This window comes from Ochotona princeps, chromosome 18, assembly GCF_030435755.1.
Source record: "Ochotona princeps isolate mOchPri1 chromosome 18, mOchPri1.hap1, whole genome shotgun sequence".
Lineage (NCBI taxonomy): Eukaryota > Metazoa > Chordata > Mammalia > Lagomorpha > Ochotonidae > Ochotona > Ochotona princeps.
Genome location: NC_080849.1, coordinates 22818949 through 22835657, shown reverse-complemented (window position 1 = coordinate 22835657; position 16709 = coordinate 22818949). Strand labels below are relative to the sequence as shown.

General features: G+C 41.3%; 1 protein-coding gene across 2 annotated transcripts in view; it reads left to right on the top strand.

Moving 5' to 3' along the window:
* SETBP1 (SET binding protein 1) overlaps positions 1 to 16174 on the top strand; it is a 361790-nt gene extending 345616 nt beyond the window's left edge. For both annotated transcript variants that reach the window (XM_058677176.1, XM_058677177.1), the window contains one exon: positions 13640 to 16174. In XM_058677176.1, coding sequence (XP_058533159.1) covers positions 13640 to 14265 — 626 coding nt within the window. In that variant the 3' untranslated portion in view covers positions 14266 to 16174. The remainder of the gene's footprint in view (positions 1 to 13639) is intronic.
* The last annotated feature ends 535 nt before the right edge of the window (positions 16175 to 16709 follow it).

The window sequence follows — 16709 nt, the reverse complement described above, 5'->3', positions numbered from 1 at the left end:
CCATGATTTCTAAGATGTGCGTCCTTGGGGAAAGTGGTTAGCCATTGAGGTCCCAGCCTTCCTCTCTGTATGGTGGAGATACTGAGGTCCCCCAGTGATTGAATGCAGGGTCATGTGAAATACTGCAACCTGCACTACAGGTTCTTCAAAATGTTAATTTCTCCTTTAGTTGAATTTCATGGCAGGAGCAATGCATTCCTCTTATCTCGTATGGTCTCAGGTATGACACAAAGCAAGATATGACAGGAGTAAGCACTGAGTAAGTGAATGACGGAAAACACATCTCCACTAGCAAAGTGAAAAAAGTCCTTTCTCCTCTCCCCACCCTGATGCCTGAAGTTCTGGCTTCACTGTCCATTGGAACTCTCTCAAGTTTGTTTAGTGAAGTCTGCTTTTGAAAAGGACACCAGGAAAGCATTCAGCTGCTTCCCACCACACCCAGTGTCTTTCCCAGCGAGTAATCCTCAAGCCCGGGAACTATGTAAACTTGGGAAATACCAGTTAGCTTTTGTAAGACATTTTAAAAAAAAATGTGAGTTTGTGCTACCAAAAGGCAGTTTCAAAAGACAGAGAGAATTGAAAGTACTCAGTGGTGCCAGCACTGTGTGTGAACACTCTGTGTGGCCTGGATCCAGGGTTTACACTAGAAAGATGACAGAACTTGGGACAAAAGACTGAGCAGAATGTGTTACCTAGGAGTACAGCAGAGGGTCAGGGTCAGCTTTCCTAGCAGGGTTCCTGGGGTGCTTGGATGTGGTTTTCATTGTTCAAAATCCCTGCTCCTGGGGATCTTGGAATCCTCCTGTGCTTGAAGGTATTTTAAGAGCACTTTCCTTATTTTGAAATCCAGTTCTGTGAGTGCCTAGATAGCCACAATTCTGGTCTTTGTCTTATTCTGGTTGCCAGAGTTAAGTGGTTGGAGCTTTACATATGGAAAGTTCATTTTGTGTAATTAATGGGAAGCAGACTTGGGGAAGCTGATGATGCAGGCCCTTGTTTCTATGAGAGCATATGTCTGTGTTTTGTTTATGACTCACTCTCTTACTCCACGCATTGTGACTCGGGTTTGTTTACACTAACTTTTCCTAGAATCTGAACCACATGGTATATGAGCCAGTAATTTATGGTCTCTAACAGGGAAAGATGATGAATGAGCCTTTTCCTCTTAAATTGTCAAAACTTAAATTGAGGAAGGAGCGTTTGCTGCCTCGAGTCAGCCCAATCTTCGATTTCTTAAAGCAGACAAAAGTTAAAGCAATACCAGATTTAAAAAAAAAAAAACCTGCTGGTAAAAGGCTCAGAATTTGAACGTTTATATATTTGCCAAGAGAGTATAGAGCCCCTCCATGCAAAAAGCTCTTATAATTGTGAATCCCATGTTTGGCAATGAAAACAACCCTTCATGATGGAAACTGGTCCACAGGGGTGGGGGCGCTAGAGAAGTCTCTGTCCTTTCTGCACAGTTTGCCAGGAACCTAAGACTACACTTACAAAAAAAAAAAAAAAAAAAACCTTTAGAAAATCCACTTTCAGTCTCGCTGCTGCTCTGTCTGATGCATGCTCATGTATGCACACGCATGCCATGTGCATCATATGGTGTCAGATATTCATACAGAATCTGTGTATGTACACCTCTTCTGGGGAAACCATCATAGCTTCATCAGTTTGTGGCCTCACATGTTTCATCTGGCTTTCCCAGTGACTCGACTACAGTCCAAATTTGTCTTGTCCATATTATGTCATCGAAGCTCCATTTCTGTTGTGTAGAGTTTAGATACTAATCTCTACTTCACAGTGTCTTTGATTGTGGCTAACTTGAAGGGAATAAGAACAGCAGAACTGTATGAGGATCTAATTTAATTTAGTGATTTGGGCCTCCTGAAAAAAAAAACATTCTTTCCTAGTCTCCCACATATACTTGACAAAATAGATGGTAAGTGCTGGTTTTGGCCAAGTCTCATGCATGAATTTTAATTCAGGTATGTTACCTGTGGTTTGTGCTGGCCACTAGAGGAGGCAGCATAGAATTCAGTGCCTAGCATAGTACCTGGCACAAAGCAGGTATATGTACCATCAATATGTGTGCCAAGAATGAATAAAGATAGCTAAACTGGTCGCTTTCCCCAGGTTAAATAATTTAAGATGAGACAAGTATAGATTAATCTCATAATCCTAATATCACTAAGCAAGGTACTATCAGACAAGAGCCCGAGTTAAACAAGATTAATGTTCAAATAAGAGTCCATGGATGGCAAGTAGAGAGGATTTTGTTGGAATTTGAAAGAATGGGTAGTGTGTACTAAGGTGCAAAGTAGTCATGAAAAGCTTTAAGACTTAATTATGAATGGAATTCCAGGGGAAATCTGGAAGCAGTAGGACCACACCTGGTATTGTTTTGTTTTGTGTCTTTTCCTTTTTCTATGCTCTCACTAAAGCAGCAGAATAGCCTCTGGATAAAAGAAAAAAAATGCAAGACTTTTTCCTCTCCAGTGTCAGCTGCAATATTCTCTCAGAAACTTGGAGAAATGATAGAATTGAGAGCACCTATAGGCTATACCACATTATTGTCTCAGCAATATATCCATCATTCAATAACCAGGCACTTGTTATCTACCAGCCACACTTAAAAATGTGACAGTCAAAAGCAATGGGTATATATTGCTTATTTTTCAAAGATTACAGATATATTTTTTGCATAAATTGCCTTTTTCTTAAAAAAATCAATAAATAGAAAAGCACTAGCATACATTTGAATCCCTTGACTCAATCTCAGAAGAAATTAAATGGGTAGTCATAAACTTTGAAAATACTCAAAACCTTCGAAAAATCCCTACAAATCTGGGCATGCTTTGCGAAAACAAAATTAAAATTCAAAATTTTCTTAACACACAAGGACACTGACTAAAAGCAATCAAATCAGTCCCTGCGGATTTAAATGGAAGCCTTGTGTTTAAACTCAGAAAACCAATCCCACATGGCAATGGCCAGGTTGGGTAGCAGTTTATATGAAAGTGTTTAAGGGAGTTAATTGGGCCTTCATTTAATGTGAGACAATTTGATGTTGCTGAAAAAATATGTTTTGTTTAGCCCTCATTAATATAAGTGCAATGCCTGGATCACAGAAATTAATCAACTCAATTTTTCTGTACTAATGACTTTATACTTGAAAAATCAGTTCAATTCTGGTCACCAAAATTCAAGATGAGAATTGGCAGGTGATAAAATCCCTAAAGAGGGATGAGCAAAGTGGAATACGGCCTAGATTCATCTCATGGGAAATACGGATGAATGAGATGAAGGTATGTTAACTAGAAAAGAGAAAACCTGGAAGCATGTGGCTTTTTTTTAAAAACCAATGCCACAGATAGAGACTTAGCCATACCATGCCACAGCGCCGTCCCTGAGGATTAATTTTCTTCCTTGTTTTTGCAACACAGTACAAGAAGTTTAGCCATTTATTTATTTATTAAAATCAGGTATACAGACAGGAGGAGAGACAAAGAGGAAGATCTTCCATTTGTTGATTCACTCTCCAAGTGGCCACAATGGCCACAGCTGAGCCAATCTGATTCAAAGCCAGGAGCCCAGAGCCTCTTCCATGTCTCCCATGTGGGTGCAGGGTCCCAAGGCTTTGGCCCATCCTCCACTACTTTCCCAAGCCACAAGCAGGGAGTTGGATGGGAAGCGGGGCTGCCGGGATTAGAACCGGTGTCCATACAGGATCCCAGCGCATGCAAGGCGAGAGCTTTAGCCGCTAGGCTACTGCGTCAGGCCTGAAGCATATGGATTTTTATAGGATCATATTTATTATTCTGAAGTAAATGTCCTTCCTAGGAAGTAGGAATGAAATTTAGCACTGTAACCTAATTCTTCTAAAGTTTTGGTCAGCTTGTTTCTTGTGAGGTTACCAACAATAAGCCTAAGCAGTAAGTAGCCAGATGTGATTATTGTTAAAACTGAGAGGAAATCAATGGATCCATAACCCACTTGGCTATGGGATTGATGAGATTCTAGTCACCAAAATATGAAAACATGTGAGTATTTTTCTAACTTTTTCATTATAGAATTCTTTGTTCTGCTCCGATTTACATTTTTTTTTTTTTTTACAAATTTAGGAGATTGAGAAAATTTCTCACAACCAAGTAAAAGTATGTATACAGAATAGTGGGAGTATTATATAAGAGCTGGTATTTATGGTGAAGGATAAAGCCATGCCACATTTGAAAGAAAGGGAAAAATGTAAAAAGCCTGTTGAGAAGAGGGTGCAACCACACCCATTTTGTGGCCAGCTGACACGCTGTGAGACTCAACAGATGAAACTTAAAACACTTTGGCATTCACATTTCTACCCAGCCTCCCATGTTGTCTAGTCAGTGTACCAGGACTAGACCCCCACTGCAACAAACAAAAGCCAAAGTGGGTTGAAGCACAGTAGAACTAAATAGCCCTAGTCTTCCTCAGTTTACCAATGTTGCCAGTCCCAATTCAGCTCTTAGGAAATTCTGAAAAGCAACTTTGACCCTCATCAACATCAACCGTAGTAACTCTCCCAAACATAAAAGATCCTTCTTCTTGTTCGTCCGGGGCAAGCCCAAGATACATTGCAGAGCTCACTGTGCGTATACACAGTGCACCTTAAAGCAAAGCTGTAATCTCCCCTTTTACTACTCTAATTGCTCCACTATGCCCTCTTTCCTCCAATTTCCTTTGTTTGCCAATACTGGTTACTTTCCTTAGAGGTCACCTGAGCATCTAGCAATACCATTACTTGTCTGGTATTCTCTCTGGAGTGTATTACCACTGTCTTGATTTGTCCTAAGCCACAGGCGGTGTGTCTAACCCCCGGGCTCATGAACTGCCTGCATTATTTCACCACAGTTAGAATTCAAGTACTCTGAATTGCCTAACCAAATAACAGATGGCACATCATCAACCCTCCTTCCCAAAGTTCTCTGTTGATAAGGCACTTTTCTGACTAATAGGGAATTGCAGGCCATTCAGTGGAAAGTGGCCTAGGGAATATAAAGATTAATACTATCCATGCTTTGGCCTTCACGAGTTTACAATCTGAGCAGAAAATATTAATCAAGCAACTACTATGAAAAGAATACTATGCTAAAAAAAGAAATACTATGCTCTTTCTTTTAAGGGATATGAAGAATAACATGTTCTTTGTCTTCAGGAAGTGTAATACTTCTTAGGTCATGAACTCACAAAAAGTTGGGATCTTCTGGGATTAAATACTAACTCAGTAAATAAACTCTTCAGAAACTAAAAACAAAAAAGAAAACTTCAGTGAATTCCAAATGTTTCAGTTATACAGTCCTATCAGTAACATCAACAAATAGTCACTTCATTTTTGTTAGGTTTACTTCATTTTTAGTGGAAAGTCAGATAAACAGCAAGGAGGAGAGACAGAGAGGAAGATCTTCCATCTGCTGATTCACTCCCCAGTCAGAACTGAGTCAATCCTAAGCCAGGAGCAAGGAGCCTCCTCTGGGTCTCCCACATGGGTGCAAGGTCCCAAGGCCCTGGCCGTCCTCGACTGCTTTCCCAGGCCACAAACAGGGAGTTGGATGGGAAGTGAGGCTACCAGAATTAGAACTGACTCCTATATGGGATCCCAGAGCATGCAAGGTGAGGACTTTAGCCACTAGGCTACTGCTCTGAACCCAGTCATTTCATTTAAAAACATATTCAGAATACATGCACTTTTTTTTGAAAACTATAAAGATATGAAATTAATTCAATATTAACTATATTCTCATAAAATTTTAAATTTCACTTATTATTTATGAAGCAAACATGTTTTCTATCATCCAAATATTATAATAAGTTTCATATTTTAGTAAAGTTTGAAGTCTCTGTTAAGACTTGGGTAACTATTTTCCTTATTAACTAGTCTTGCAGAAAAGAAGATATTGCATTTCTGAATCCAAACACTGAGACTGCTCATGTGGAAGTTAGTTCTGTTTACAAAGATTGTAAAATTGAAAATGGGGAGAGCGGTTGTGGTGGCTTAGTAAGATAATCCTCTGATTGCAGTGCCAGCACCCCATATGCATTCCTGTTTAAGCTCTGGCTACTCCACCCCCTCCCTAGTAAAACAGCAGAAGATGTGCCAGGTGCTCAAGTCCCTGTATTCACATGGGAGACTCAGAACAAGTTTCTGGTTCCTAACTTTGAATAAGCTCAGTCTTGCCAATTGGCCATTTGCAAAGTGAATCAACAAATGAAAGATAACTCTCTCTAAATCTGCCTCGCAAATTAAAATTAATAGATTTTTTTAAATGTAGGGGCCTCTTAACATTATAATATTTATTACATTATGTATTTTGAACAGCAAAATTGCCAAACAATAATAACAGTTGCAGTCTATTTCCAAAAGCCTTCTTCCATAATATGACTTTCTTTATAAAAGTAGTTCCTTTCAAACCTACTTTATTCTACAAGGATATTAAGTGCTTTATGTGGTTCTTAACAACTAGCTAACATTATTGACAACCCAAGGACAGCAAAGAAATGGTGAGTACTTTTAGAATGCTTGCCTTTCTCTTAGTGAAGTTGTCAAGCTTGTCTTTGAAAATAACAACTTTATTATATGCCGGGGGCAAGAGTGGGGCCCATCGTCTTCAGAATTTCTGAACAAGTTGTTCAAACATTTCCAAATAAATTGTTCAAAGCACCCTCATGCACTTCAAATATGGGCAACTGATAGCACCCTGAAGGCAACAAACTGGTGAACGGCTCATCCAACCCTTGAACTCATGTAGCCTCTTCTGTTCCCATGAACTTCAGGTCTACATGTGACAAGTGACCTTACAAGCAGCTCAAGTTAAGGCTTTTCCCTATTGTTCCATATGTTCTGCATTACCATATACTTGATGTCTCAAATGAAATATAAATGTGAATGCAAATGATTAATGTGTGCTCAGGCAACCCAGTAAATAATCTTGCTTCCTCATGGGGCAATGTGCACCTCACAGGGGAGGCCCCTGATTTAATTTGCAGGAAGTGAATGGTGAGCCAGTTGGCAGAGATTGGAAAGTCCTGGGCACATCTGTAAATGCCTCACATCACCTCTGAGAAGGTCTACAGAAATGCACCAGGATGCACTATGACCCTTAAATCTTTCGTGTTTGTACCCATATAAACAAATTCACACTTGCACACCCACTGCTTTATCTCTCCATCAGCCAAGGATCCCTACCCCACCTCCTGCCTTGCCCCAGAGGAGATGTGAATCAAGAGCAGAACAAGTATAAGAGTCTTCCAAGGCAACACAGCAGAGACAGGGTGCTGCTCTTCCACCACAGGCCTCTAGGAGGGTGCTGCTGTTTGAAGAGTCAAGCAGACACTCTTTGCCGACAGGCTGGTCCCTTTTTCAGAGACACCCCATCATATATTCAAATGATTTTGAGAACATAATGGAGTAACTTCTTACATCTGTTAACTCTTACTTCTAAATTACATCTTTGAACTTGGAGAGCAGGCCTGTAGCACTTGTGTTGATAACCAGGCACAATTTTGATGGTTTTTTCTTTGCAGGGGCCTCACCAGCAGAGATACTTATTTGCCATGTTTTTAAAAAGAAGTTTTTAGCTCAGGAGTGTAAAAAGCTCATTTACATTTGTAGGATGGAGGAAGAAACTTTACATGCCAAGGGAGCTTACACTGCATTTCCCATTTTAAAAGTTTTAAAAAGCTGCATTAGGCGCATAAAAGATCATTACCAAGTCAAATTCAAATGCAAGTCCAAAGGAGTGTACAATTTACATTGGAGAACATGAAACAATGAGCTTGTATTTGCTGATCACATAGTATGTACCAGATTATCTACTGCTGTGAAAATGGGCCTATGATAAAACTCTGAACGTACAGAGAAAAAGATAGGTCCTGGCTTTCAAAGCACCATCTAGCAAGGGTCAATGCACAAGGCAATTGACACACCAGCTCAGCTTTGATTGAGGCAGCTGGTGTCCCTGGCCAGTCCACCCTGGGCGACCACTCCCGGCAGTTCAACTTTTCCCCAAGTCTTTCTGCCTCACCTAAAAACATTCAAACAGCAAGACTAAGTCAACCTGGTATATATTTGCCTCCCTCCCAGATACACCCAAATCATTCTTGTAAAACTAAAATGTGTCTTGCATATGGATACAGTTTGGTCTGCAAACATTAGCACCTATTTCTTGATATCCCTCTATATATACTTCCATATAACTAAGTATTGTTAGTCAGTCCTTGTCCTGGCTCAGAGTACCTATACCACATCTATAAAGTCTGCATATAAAAAGCACTGCCAAAGCCCATTCTTCAATAATCATAAAAGATGTGGCAAAATTAACAGAGTGCTAGTGAGCCAATCCTCTGATAATGGGAGTGTAAATATAGAATGTCTAAATCTATGCCAAAATCATTCCAACCATTTACATGGTGATTTTAAACAGAGACAGAGTCTAGAAGACCATTTGTGTTGCAGAGTTAAGAAGAAATGAATTTGCATTTTGCCTGGGCTGCTCATAATTATTCTCTTAAAACTAACAAAAAGCAGGCCTGATATAGGACAATTATAGGAAAGAGAGCAAATATGGAATCAATCTTGCAGCAAGAGCCCAGGAATTACTGTCCAATAATGAAACAATTTGAAGAGAGAAAAATCTGTAAACATTTAGAGAGACAGTGAAATCATAAGCAATGAGAGAGATTTGTGAATATCAAGCCCTGCCAAGTCCACAGTCCTCCTCCCCTATACTAGGATTTCAAAATTATGAGATGAAATGTGTTTTAGAAAGCCACTCCACATTTGGGAAAGGCTATTGATAATGAGTATGGGAGAGAATTACAGCAATCTTAATATAACTTCAAGACCATCTAGTCCAACTGCCCAATGCAGCAGTTGACCTAAGAGACACCCACAAGGGCTCAAGGTTTATCCTACTTGTCCTTGATTTCTAGTTTTCTCTGCATGGCACTGCAGTTTGCTGTTGTTTGCATGTGGAGATAATGAGGCAGATTTGAATGTTGGGATAATAAACATAAGGACAAAATGAAATTCAGATATTCAGTAGATGTGAAAAACTCAAAGATGATAACGCACAAAAGAAGATGGGTAAGTCATAACACCTGATACCATCAATGGAGAAAGAGACACATGACATGCCTGTTTATGCAGTTGACTGCAGCCTGAACTGCAGAGAACTCATTCATTCTCCTGTCCCATCCAGCCCGAGAGTAGCTACCGTTATGATCTTGCTGGGCAGATGGTGGAGGCATGTCTTTCCCTGAGTGTGTCTCTCCCTTCCAGTATTATGTAAGTGAAACAGGAGCTCTAAAAGGTTGACAACCAGAGCGCTCCCAGAGGGTCTTGGATTCTTAGAAAAGTAGTTGTATTGCTACTTGCCACTTAGAATTATTTTAACCTTGTGTGATGGAAAATGCCAAGCATATACCAAAGTAGGCAAAATTCCATGAATAATCTTCAAGTACCCATTGCCCTGTTTGGTAAGTATCAGTTCATAGACCAGCTTGTTTCATCAGTATCTACAACTCCTTCTTCCTTTCTTTACCTTAAAATTAATTCCATATGATGTCATAATTTCATTTGTTAGTATTTAAGTCTTTCTGAATGATAGGTACCATAAGAAAGCATGATCACAATGCAATAATCCCTCCTTTGAAAAGTAATAATATATACTATCATAATTCCAAGTGCAGATTTCTGTTTATTTCTTAATCTCTTTTAACAGTTTGTTGAAATGAACATGCAGATAAGGTCATGTTATGTCTTGTTTCTCTTTTTTCAAAATTATTTATTTATTATTTGATAGTCAGAACTGCATAGAAAGAGAGACAGAGTGGGAGAAAAAGAGGTTCCACCTGCTGGATCGCTCCTCAGAGTAACAGCCAGGGCTGGGCCAAGCCCAAGCAAGGAGCTTCTTCTTGGTTTCCTACATGGGTGGCAGGGGTCCAAGAACTTGGGCCGCTATGCTACTTTTCACGGGCAGGGAAAGTATCAGAAGTGGGGCAATTGGGATTTGAACCAGCGCTAACACTGGCTTCTGCATCTCAGGTGGCAGTTTTACCTACTACATCAAAACACTTGCCCTCCCATCTCTTTTAATTTACATTTTCTCCATCTACCACCCATGAATTTGTTGAACATACTAAGTGGTTAGTTTTACACAGCCTACTTTTGAACAAATGAATCTCCATGCTTTTTGGCATCTATATTTGCAGATGATTATGTCTAGAGCTGGGCTGCTTGCTACAGTTGCCACCAGCCACATGTAGCTGATAAAATTAATGTTAAATTTAAAAATTTGGTTTCTCAGTCATGCCATCCACATGCCAAGTGTTTAGTAACTGCTTGTGGCTAATGGTTACAGTGGAACACCTCAGCTATAGAACATTCCCACTATCACAGGAAATTTTTTTTAAGTTTTTATGTATATATATATATATATACAAAAGGCAGATTTACAGAGAGGAAAAAGCTACAAAAAGAAACATCTTCCATCTATTGGTTCGCTCCCCAACTAGCCGTAATGGCCAGGGCTGAGCTGATCCAAAGCCAGGAACCAGTAGCTTATTTTGGGTCTGCCATGGAGTTTCCGGAGTCCCAAGGCTTTGGGTTATCCTCTACTGCGTTCCCAGGCCACAAGCAGGCAGCTGGATGGGAAGTGGGGCGACCCAGACATGAATCTTATATGGAATCTCGGGCATGCAAGGCAAGGATTTAGCCACTAGAGCCATAGTGCTGGGCCCTTTCACAGGAAATTCTGGAGAATTGTTAAAGGCCTATGGGGTAGTTTTGGAATGTAAGTAATATTAAACTCTCCTCTATTGCACACAGTAGTTATTTTGAATCTCCACTAGTGGACATGAAAGCTGAAACAAAAAATTCAAATGACCTGTATGCTTCTAAATTTACACTATTTACACCATTCTGTAATTTGCTTATTTACCATACTTTTTTATTTAACCATGTTGAGGTTTTTATATGTAGTCCACTCATTATAAGAAATGTATAACATCCTATTGTTTGAATGATTCATTACTCTTTTAGTTAGCATTTGGATGTTTTCAGTTTTCCATGACATAGACTGAGGCCTAAGAAAAACTCTTCTGTGCCTTTTGCTTATTGTCACAAATGAAGAAAGAAGGCAGGGGTGACATGGAGTTGCTGGGATACTGAACATATACATCTTCAAATCCAACATTATCGCCCAACTGTTCTTCTAAGAGATCATCACAATGCATACTCCCACCAGCAGGCTGCACATGGTCCCCCTTCCTTACTCCATTATCAACTCTTATCTTCTATGGATATGGCTTCACATACGTGAAGCAAATGTATAATTAAAAGCATGAAAAGAGAAAGGCAGTGGAAAGCAATGAAGTGGTAATCTGTTTTCCATTTATCAAAACATTAACAACATTTGTTCAGGGTGGATGATGAGTGCAAGAGAGCCAGATATAACATTTTTATTATGAGTTCTAGGGTTTATGCTAGTACAGTTGTTTACCCCATTTATCATTTTTTTAAAATAAAATAAAATGTATAGAACCTGTAACAAAGTTGTGACTATTAGAAGACAATATAGGTTTTTATTGGTTTTGGTTTTTGTTTGTTTTGATTTTGGTTTTGGTTTTTGAGAGTTTTGTCAATATTGCCAATCAAAATAAATAAATCTTTAAAAAAGGAAAAAGAATGTTAGAAGTTTTCCTGGAATATTTAACTAGCTTCCATTTACTTATAAAATGAATGTTAGAAGTTTTCCTGGAATATTTAACTAGCTTCTGTTTACTTATAAAATGAATTATTGTATCTCTGACAGGGAAGTCTGCTAACTTTCTGGTGTCACCGTAATTTCCACATTCGCTTTAAAATCCAAACTGGAACTCTCTAGAGAATATGCCTGTGAGGCAGCAGTGAAAAGAGACTGATTGGCAAGTCCAGAAACAGCATCTCAGCTCTTCCTGGGTATGGGACATCATGCTAGCCCCTGTGACGGACATAAAGACAGGCAAGGATTGGTCCTAGCATCTGAGAACTGAAAATTGGTTTTCAAAAGACCACCCCCCAAAAAGTTATTTTGGTAGAAGATCACTTTGGCTATGTTCTGTTTTGCCCTTTATAACGTATCTTAAAGATCATTCGGTAGTTATTCATTGTTCAGGCATTTTCACTGACCTTTGGGCAAAAGCAGTAGCATGATGACCCGCCCTATGGAACTCAGTGCTTCCCACTCCATGAAGTAAGTGGTATAAAAGCTGCAAATAAAACTTGTCTGGAGGTCTGTGATGGGCACAGCATGAGGGAGAAGTGGAATAAAGCTGGGAAAAGAATCAAGTGGGAGTACCCAAGAGAAGTTCAAAAGTGGTATCCATCTTTAAGACATCCTTTTTTCTCCTCTCCTTACAGATATATGTTCGGCTTCTATACTATTTAATAAAACAAATAACAAGAAAGGGCGATAGCCCAAAGCTAAACTGAACCCTACCACCGTATAAGTCTGGGTGTTCCTTATGAGTTCTTTGAGGTTAAATATTGAGGATAAACCACAGCAAAGAATTCAGCGAAGATGCATTTCTTAAATACATTAATGGTCACAGGAAATAGCCAGATGGAAAATGGAACATTAGAATATTAATGTAGATGTTTGTGTATACACACACGCACACAGATGTATAGACCTGACTGCCCTTGAACCACACAAGGAGAAAGAATGATTTAGGGGTAGGAAGGTCTGCTGTATGTGTCTTGAAGCCATTCACACTTGATGGTGTCTGAACTTTCAAAACTAAGCACTTTTCAAGGCCATTTAGTGGCAGCAGCACGGGACTTCCTGAGAAGTCTGGCTCACAAAATAAGAGGTTCGTCTGGTCACCCGGGCATGAAAGGAGTGAAAAGAGCACTTAGTAAACAGCAGCAAACAGTAGGGGGTGGGTCACAGACTCAGAAACACCTGCCTGGTGTTTCCCTTGGGCTTCCCAGGCAAGAACTGGTTCAGAAGGACTTAGGTAAGTGGACATCAAGACCAGGATGGTCAAACAATGTCATCCAACCAGTGTGTTCCAGAAAGTAACCTTCACTCCACGCGAGGGGAAGGTTTAGGAATGAAGGTAATTCCGCTGTCTGGTTTAGGTGAGCCCCAGCCTCTCTTCCAAGAGGTCATCCTGATCCAGATTGTTTGAGATGCAGGGCTGTGTGCACTTTGATCAGTTCAACTTCTACAAAAAGGAGAGAGCAGGAGGTAATGCCACACTGGATCTGAGCAACCGTCAGGGCTGAATAAGAGGAAGTTTACAATGTAACTCTGGCATTGACTCTGTGCTCCAGGGAAGCTCATCTCAACAGCAGAAGCCTCTGTTTCCACCTCTCTAAAATGGGAACAGCAGCCTGTCTAGCTGAACAGTTGTGAGGAAGGGAATGGTGTCGATAGAAATGCTATGTAGACATCATATTCAAGGAATGCTTCTTTTTATTATAATAAAGTTCAAAGAAAAGTTATGCGTGGGATGCTGCAGCATCCACACCCATAGTATTAGTTCTTCCTGCTCCTCACGGATAAAGTGTAGGGCTGGGTTTAAGCTGGCACCCCTGACTCACCTCTGCCCTTCTCTTCCCCTCCTGCAGCCAGCTGCTCCCTGAAGAAGCGGTTCAAGCGGCAGGAGATAGAAGCCATCCAGTGCGAAGTGAGGAAGATGTGCAACTACACCAAGATTCTGTCCACCAAGAAGAACCTGGACCACGTGAACAAAATCCTGAAGGCCAAGCGGTTGCAGAGACAGTCAAAGACTGGCAACAACTTCGTCAAGAAGAGGCGGGGGCGGCCCCGGAAGCAGCCCACCCAATTCGACGAGGACTCCACAGACCAAATGCCAGTGCTGGAAAAATGCATCGACCTGCCTAGCAAAAGGGGTCAGAAGCCCAACCTGAGCCCCTTGGCGCTGGAGCCCGCCACTGCCACTGGCCAGGACGCCGTCATGGCCACCATAGAGGCAGTCATCCACATGGCCCGGGAGACTCCTCCATTGCCGCCGCCGCCACCACCCCCGCTGCCGCCTCCCCCGCCCCCGACGCCTCCCCCTCCCCTGCCGCTGCCCAAGACCCCGCGGGGTGGGAAGCGGAGACACAGACCCTCGCCTCCAGCCCAGCCGCCTCAGCCCCCACCCGCGCCGCAGCCCCTTCCCCAGGAGGAGGAAGTGAAGGCCAAAAGGCCGAGGAAGTCCCGAGGGAGCGAGAGCGATGTCCTTCCCTAGGGTGTCTGTGAGCCTGTGCACCTGGGGCTGAGGACTGATGCGTCGCAGGTGCAGTGAGCCCGGTGGGGCGGACACCCAAGCCCTTCTCTGCAGAAGCTGGGCGGGCAGGAGCGGGCTAGAAGGATGGGGCTGAGCCTTCAGGAGCCCTGGAGCAAGCGTTGTGTGGTGGGAAACCAGGGTCTGTGCTGTTCCGCCGTTCCCAGCCCCGCGGCGCCGAGCGTGGCTGGGTAGGTGCAGGTGAGCGCCATCCCGGAGGAGACAGCCGACAGCTTGGGGCGCCGCGGTGGCCACCTGACTGCCCTCGTCGCAGGTGGGCTCTGGATTCCCATAGCATTCACTGGCCCGAAAAAAAAGGGGAAACACCTTCAATTGGGAAACATTCCAAGGGGAGAAAAGCTGCAGAATGTCCCAACTGGCTTTGCTGTAACTCACTTCCATTTCATTGGCTTTTATTTTACTACTTTTGGTTTTCAAACTCCTCTAGGCTTTAAAGACCCAATCTCGTCTCGAGTGACCGGTATCTTTCCGCTAACAATTCGATTTCTCAGATGAAATCGTGTGATCAAAGGTGGAATGTTAGTGATAGGTGACGTTAGACCTGCTTTCATATCCACTGTCGCAGACACATGGAGTGGTCGCACCGTATGTTCCTGCTTTTCCTTTGCACATTGTATTCTCCATATATGTGCTTCCTGTTCGCGGTTCCCATGTAGGTCCTGTAAGCCCTACCTGTGTAAAGTCAACCCTTGACCTGCAGTTCTAAGGATACCTGCCTCTGAATCATGCCCATTGTGAAACAGACGCTCTGTATTGGTAGAAACTTTGAATAATAAGTGAGTAGCCAAGGACACGTTGACCCAAGTGTGGACCAGGTTTTTTTCATCCTTAAATCATATTAACAGAGAACAGGCAGAACAAAATGTTTGCAATGCCCCACAGAAAATGGAATAACTTAACAAATCACCAAATATTGAAACCCCAGACCCACCAGAAAGAGAAGTGTCTAGCAATGCCTTGGTACGTGATTTTTTAAAATTTCATTTGAATAATTATCACAGGATGTCAGAAAAAAAACTTGACAAAGAAGAAGTCCATTGTCTCTAGGTAATTATTTCTTAAGAAGCAAGTGGGAATAAGTGTTCTTATCTGAAAAAAATAATAGTAAAATTCTCAAAGGGTATCACCACTCCAGTTGTTGTATCAAGCCACCTTGGACAAAGAATCCAAATTGTGGTTGCCTTAATAAACTAAAACATTTTTGTACATAATGTAATTATAAATCTATCAGTCTGCATGGATGCAAACTGTGTGTGACAAATCGTCTTTTAAATGGTCAATTTCAACTGTACATTTCTCATCCAATTTGTACTCTAGCCATTGGTTTAGCGTGGACGGATGTTCCATCTCTGTTATCCATTTCCACAGCCCAGGCTAAACATGTTAAGAAGACTCAGAATGATTATGAAGCTATTCCATTGCCGTAGATGTTCTTATAAATTCAACTGTGGAAATTTCAAACAAGTATTTTCAATTTCCTCCCTCATTCCTCCCCTTCCCTTCCCCAAGACATCAAACACCTGGCATGGTAGATAATAGAAAAAGAGACACTGAAGAAAGAAAATTAAGTTTTCTAATGAGAATTAGAATATCTGGTTTACCTCAAAATTAAGTTTCTTTACTGGAGGTTGGGACCAGCTGGAAATTATGTTACCACTTCAGAACACAATATTATTTCCTTAGAGGTAAAAATTTTTGTCATTGGAAGTGTAAGAGAATAAGTGATAGGATCTCTGTGGAGGTAACTTTCAAAATCCCAAGTTAATATGTTGGTAGACATCACAGTTCTGTCAGGGTTCCCACGGCTGGTTGAGATTACAGTCCTCCCATTCTGTGCCGTCACAATGGACTTCACCTCATTTGCTGCTCCGAGGTCAATTGCAAACTATTCCTAGCAATATTTAAGTTTAAATGACTGCACTGCTCTAAAGCTTATATCTGAGACACTCAGTTTGTGACCTGGGTTAACCTTTGACATTTCACATAAGTTGAACAGCCAAATCAAAACAGCCATTTTCAATTTGTGGTCCTCACTCCAGGTTTGGGTAGCTCCAGAGCCACAGAGAGGAAGGCTTAATCAGCGCCTCCTACTCCATCACCATTTTCATTCCAATTAAGCCATACAGATATGTCTCGTTCTGTTGGATATTGAAAACCATTCATTCTTTCTTGGTCCCTCTTCCTTGCCATCTGGGCTTCCCAGCCAAACCTGCAAGCAGATGATGTTTTTGCAGAGAGTAAGCAGTCACTCTAGAAACATCTTAAAGGAGGACCCAGAGTTTAATTGGCATTAACTTCTAATAGAGAAGACATTCCGAGTGACTTTGCAATAGATTAAAGTTTCTAAATCAATGAAGGATATTCCAGGAGAGACATAGCAATAGTTG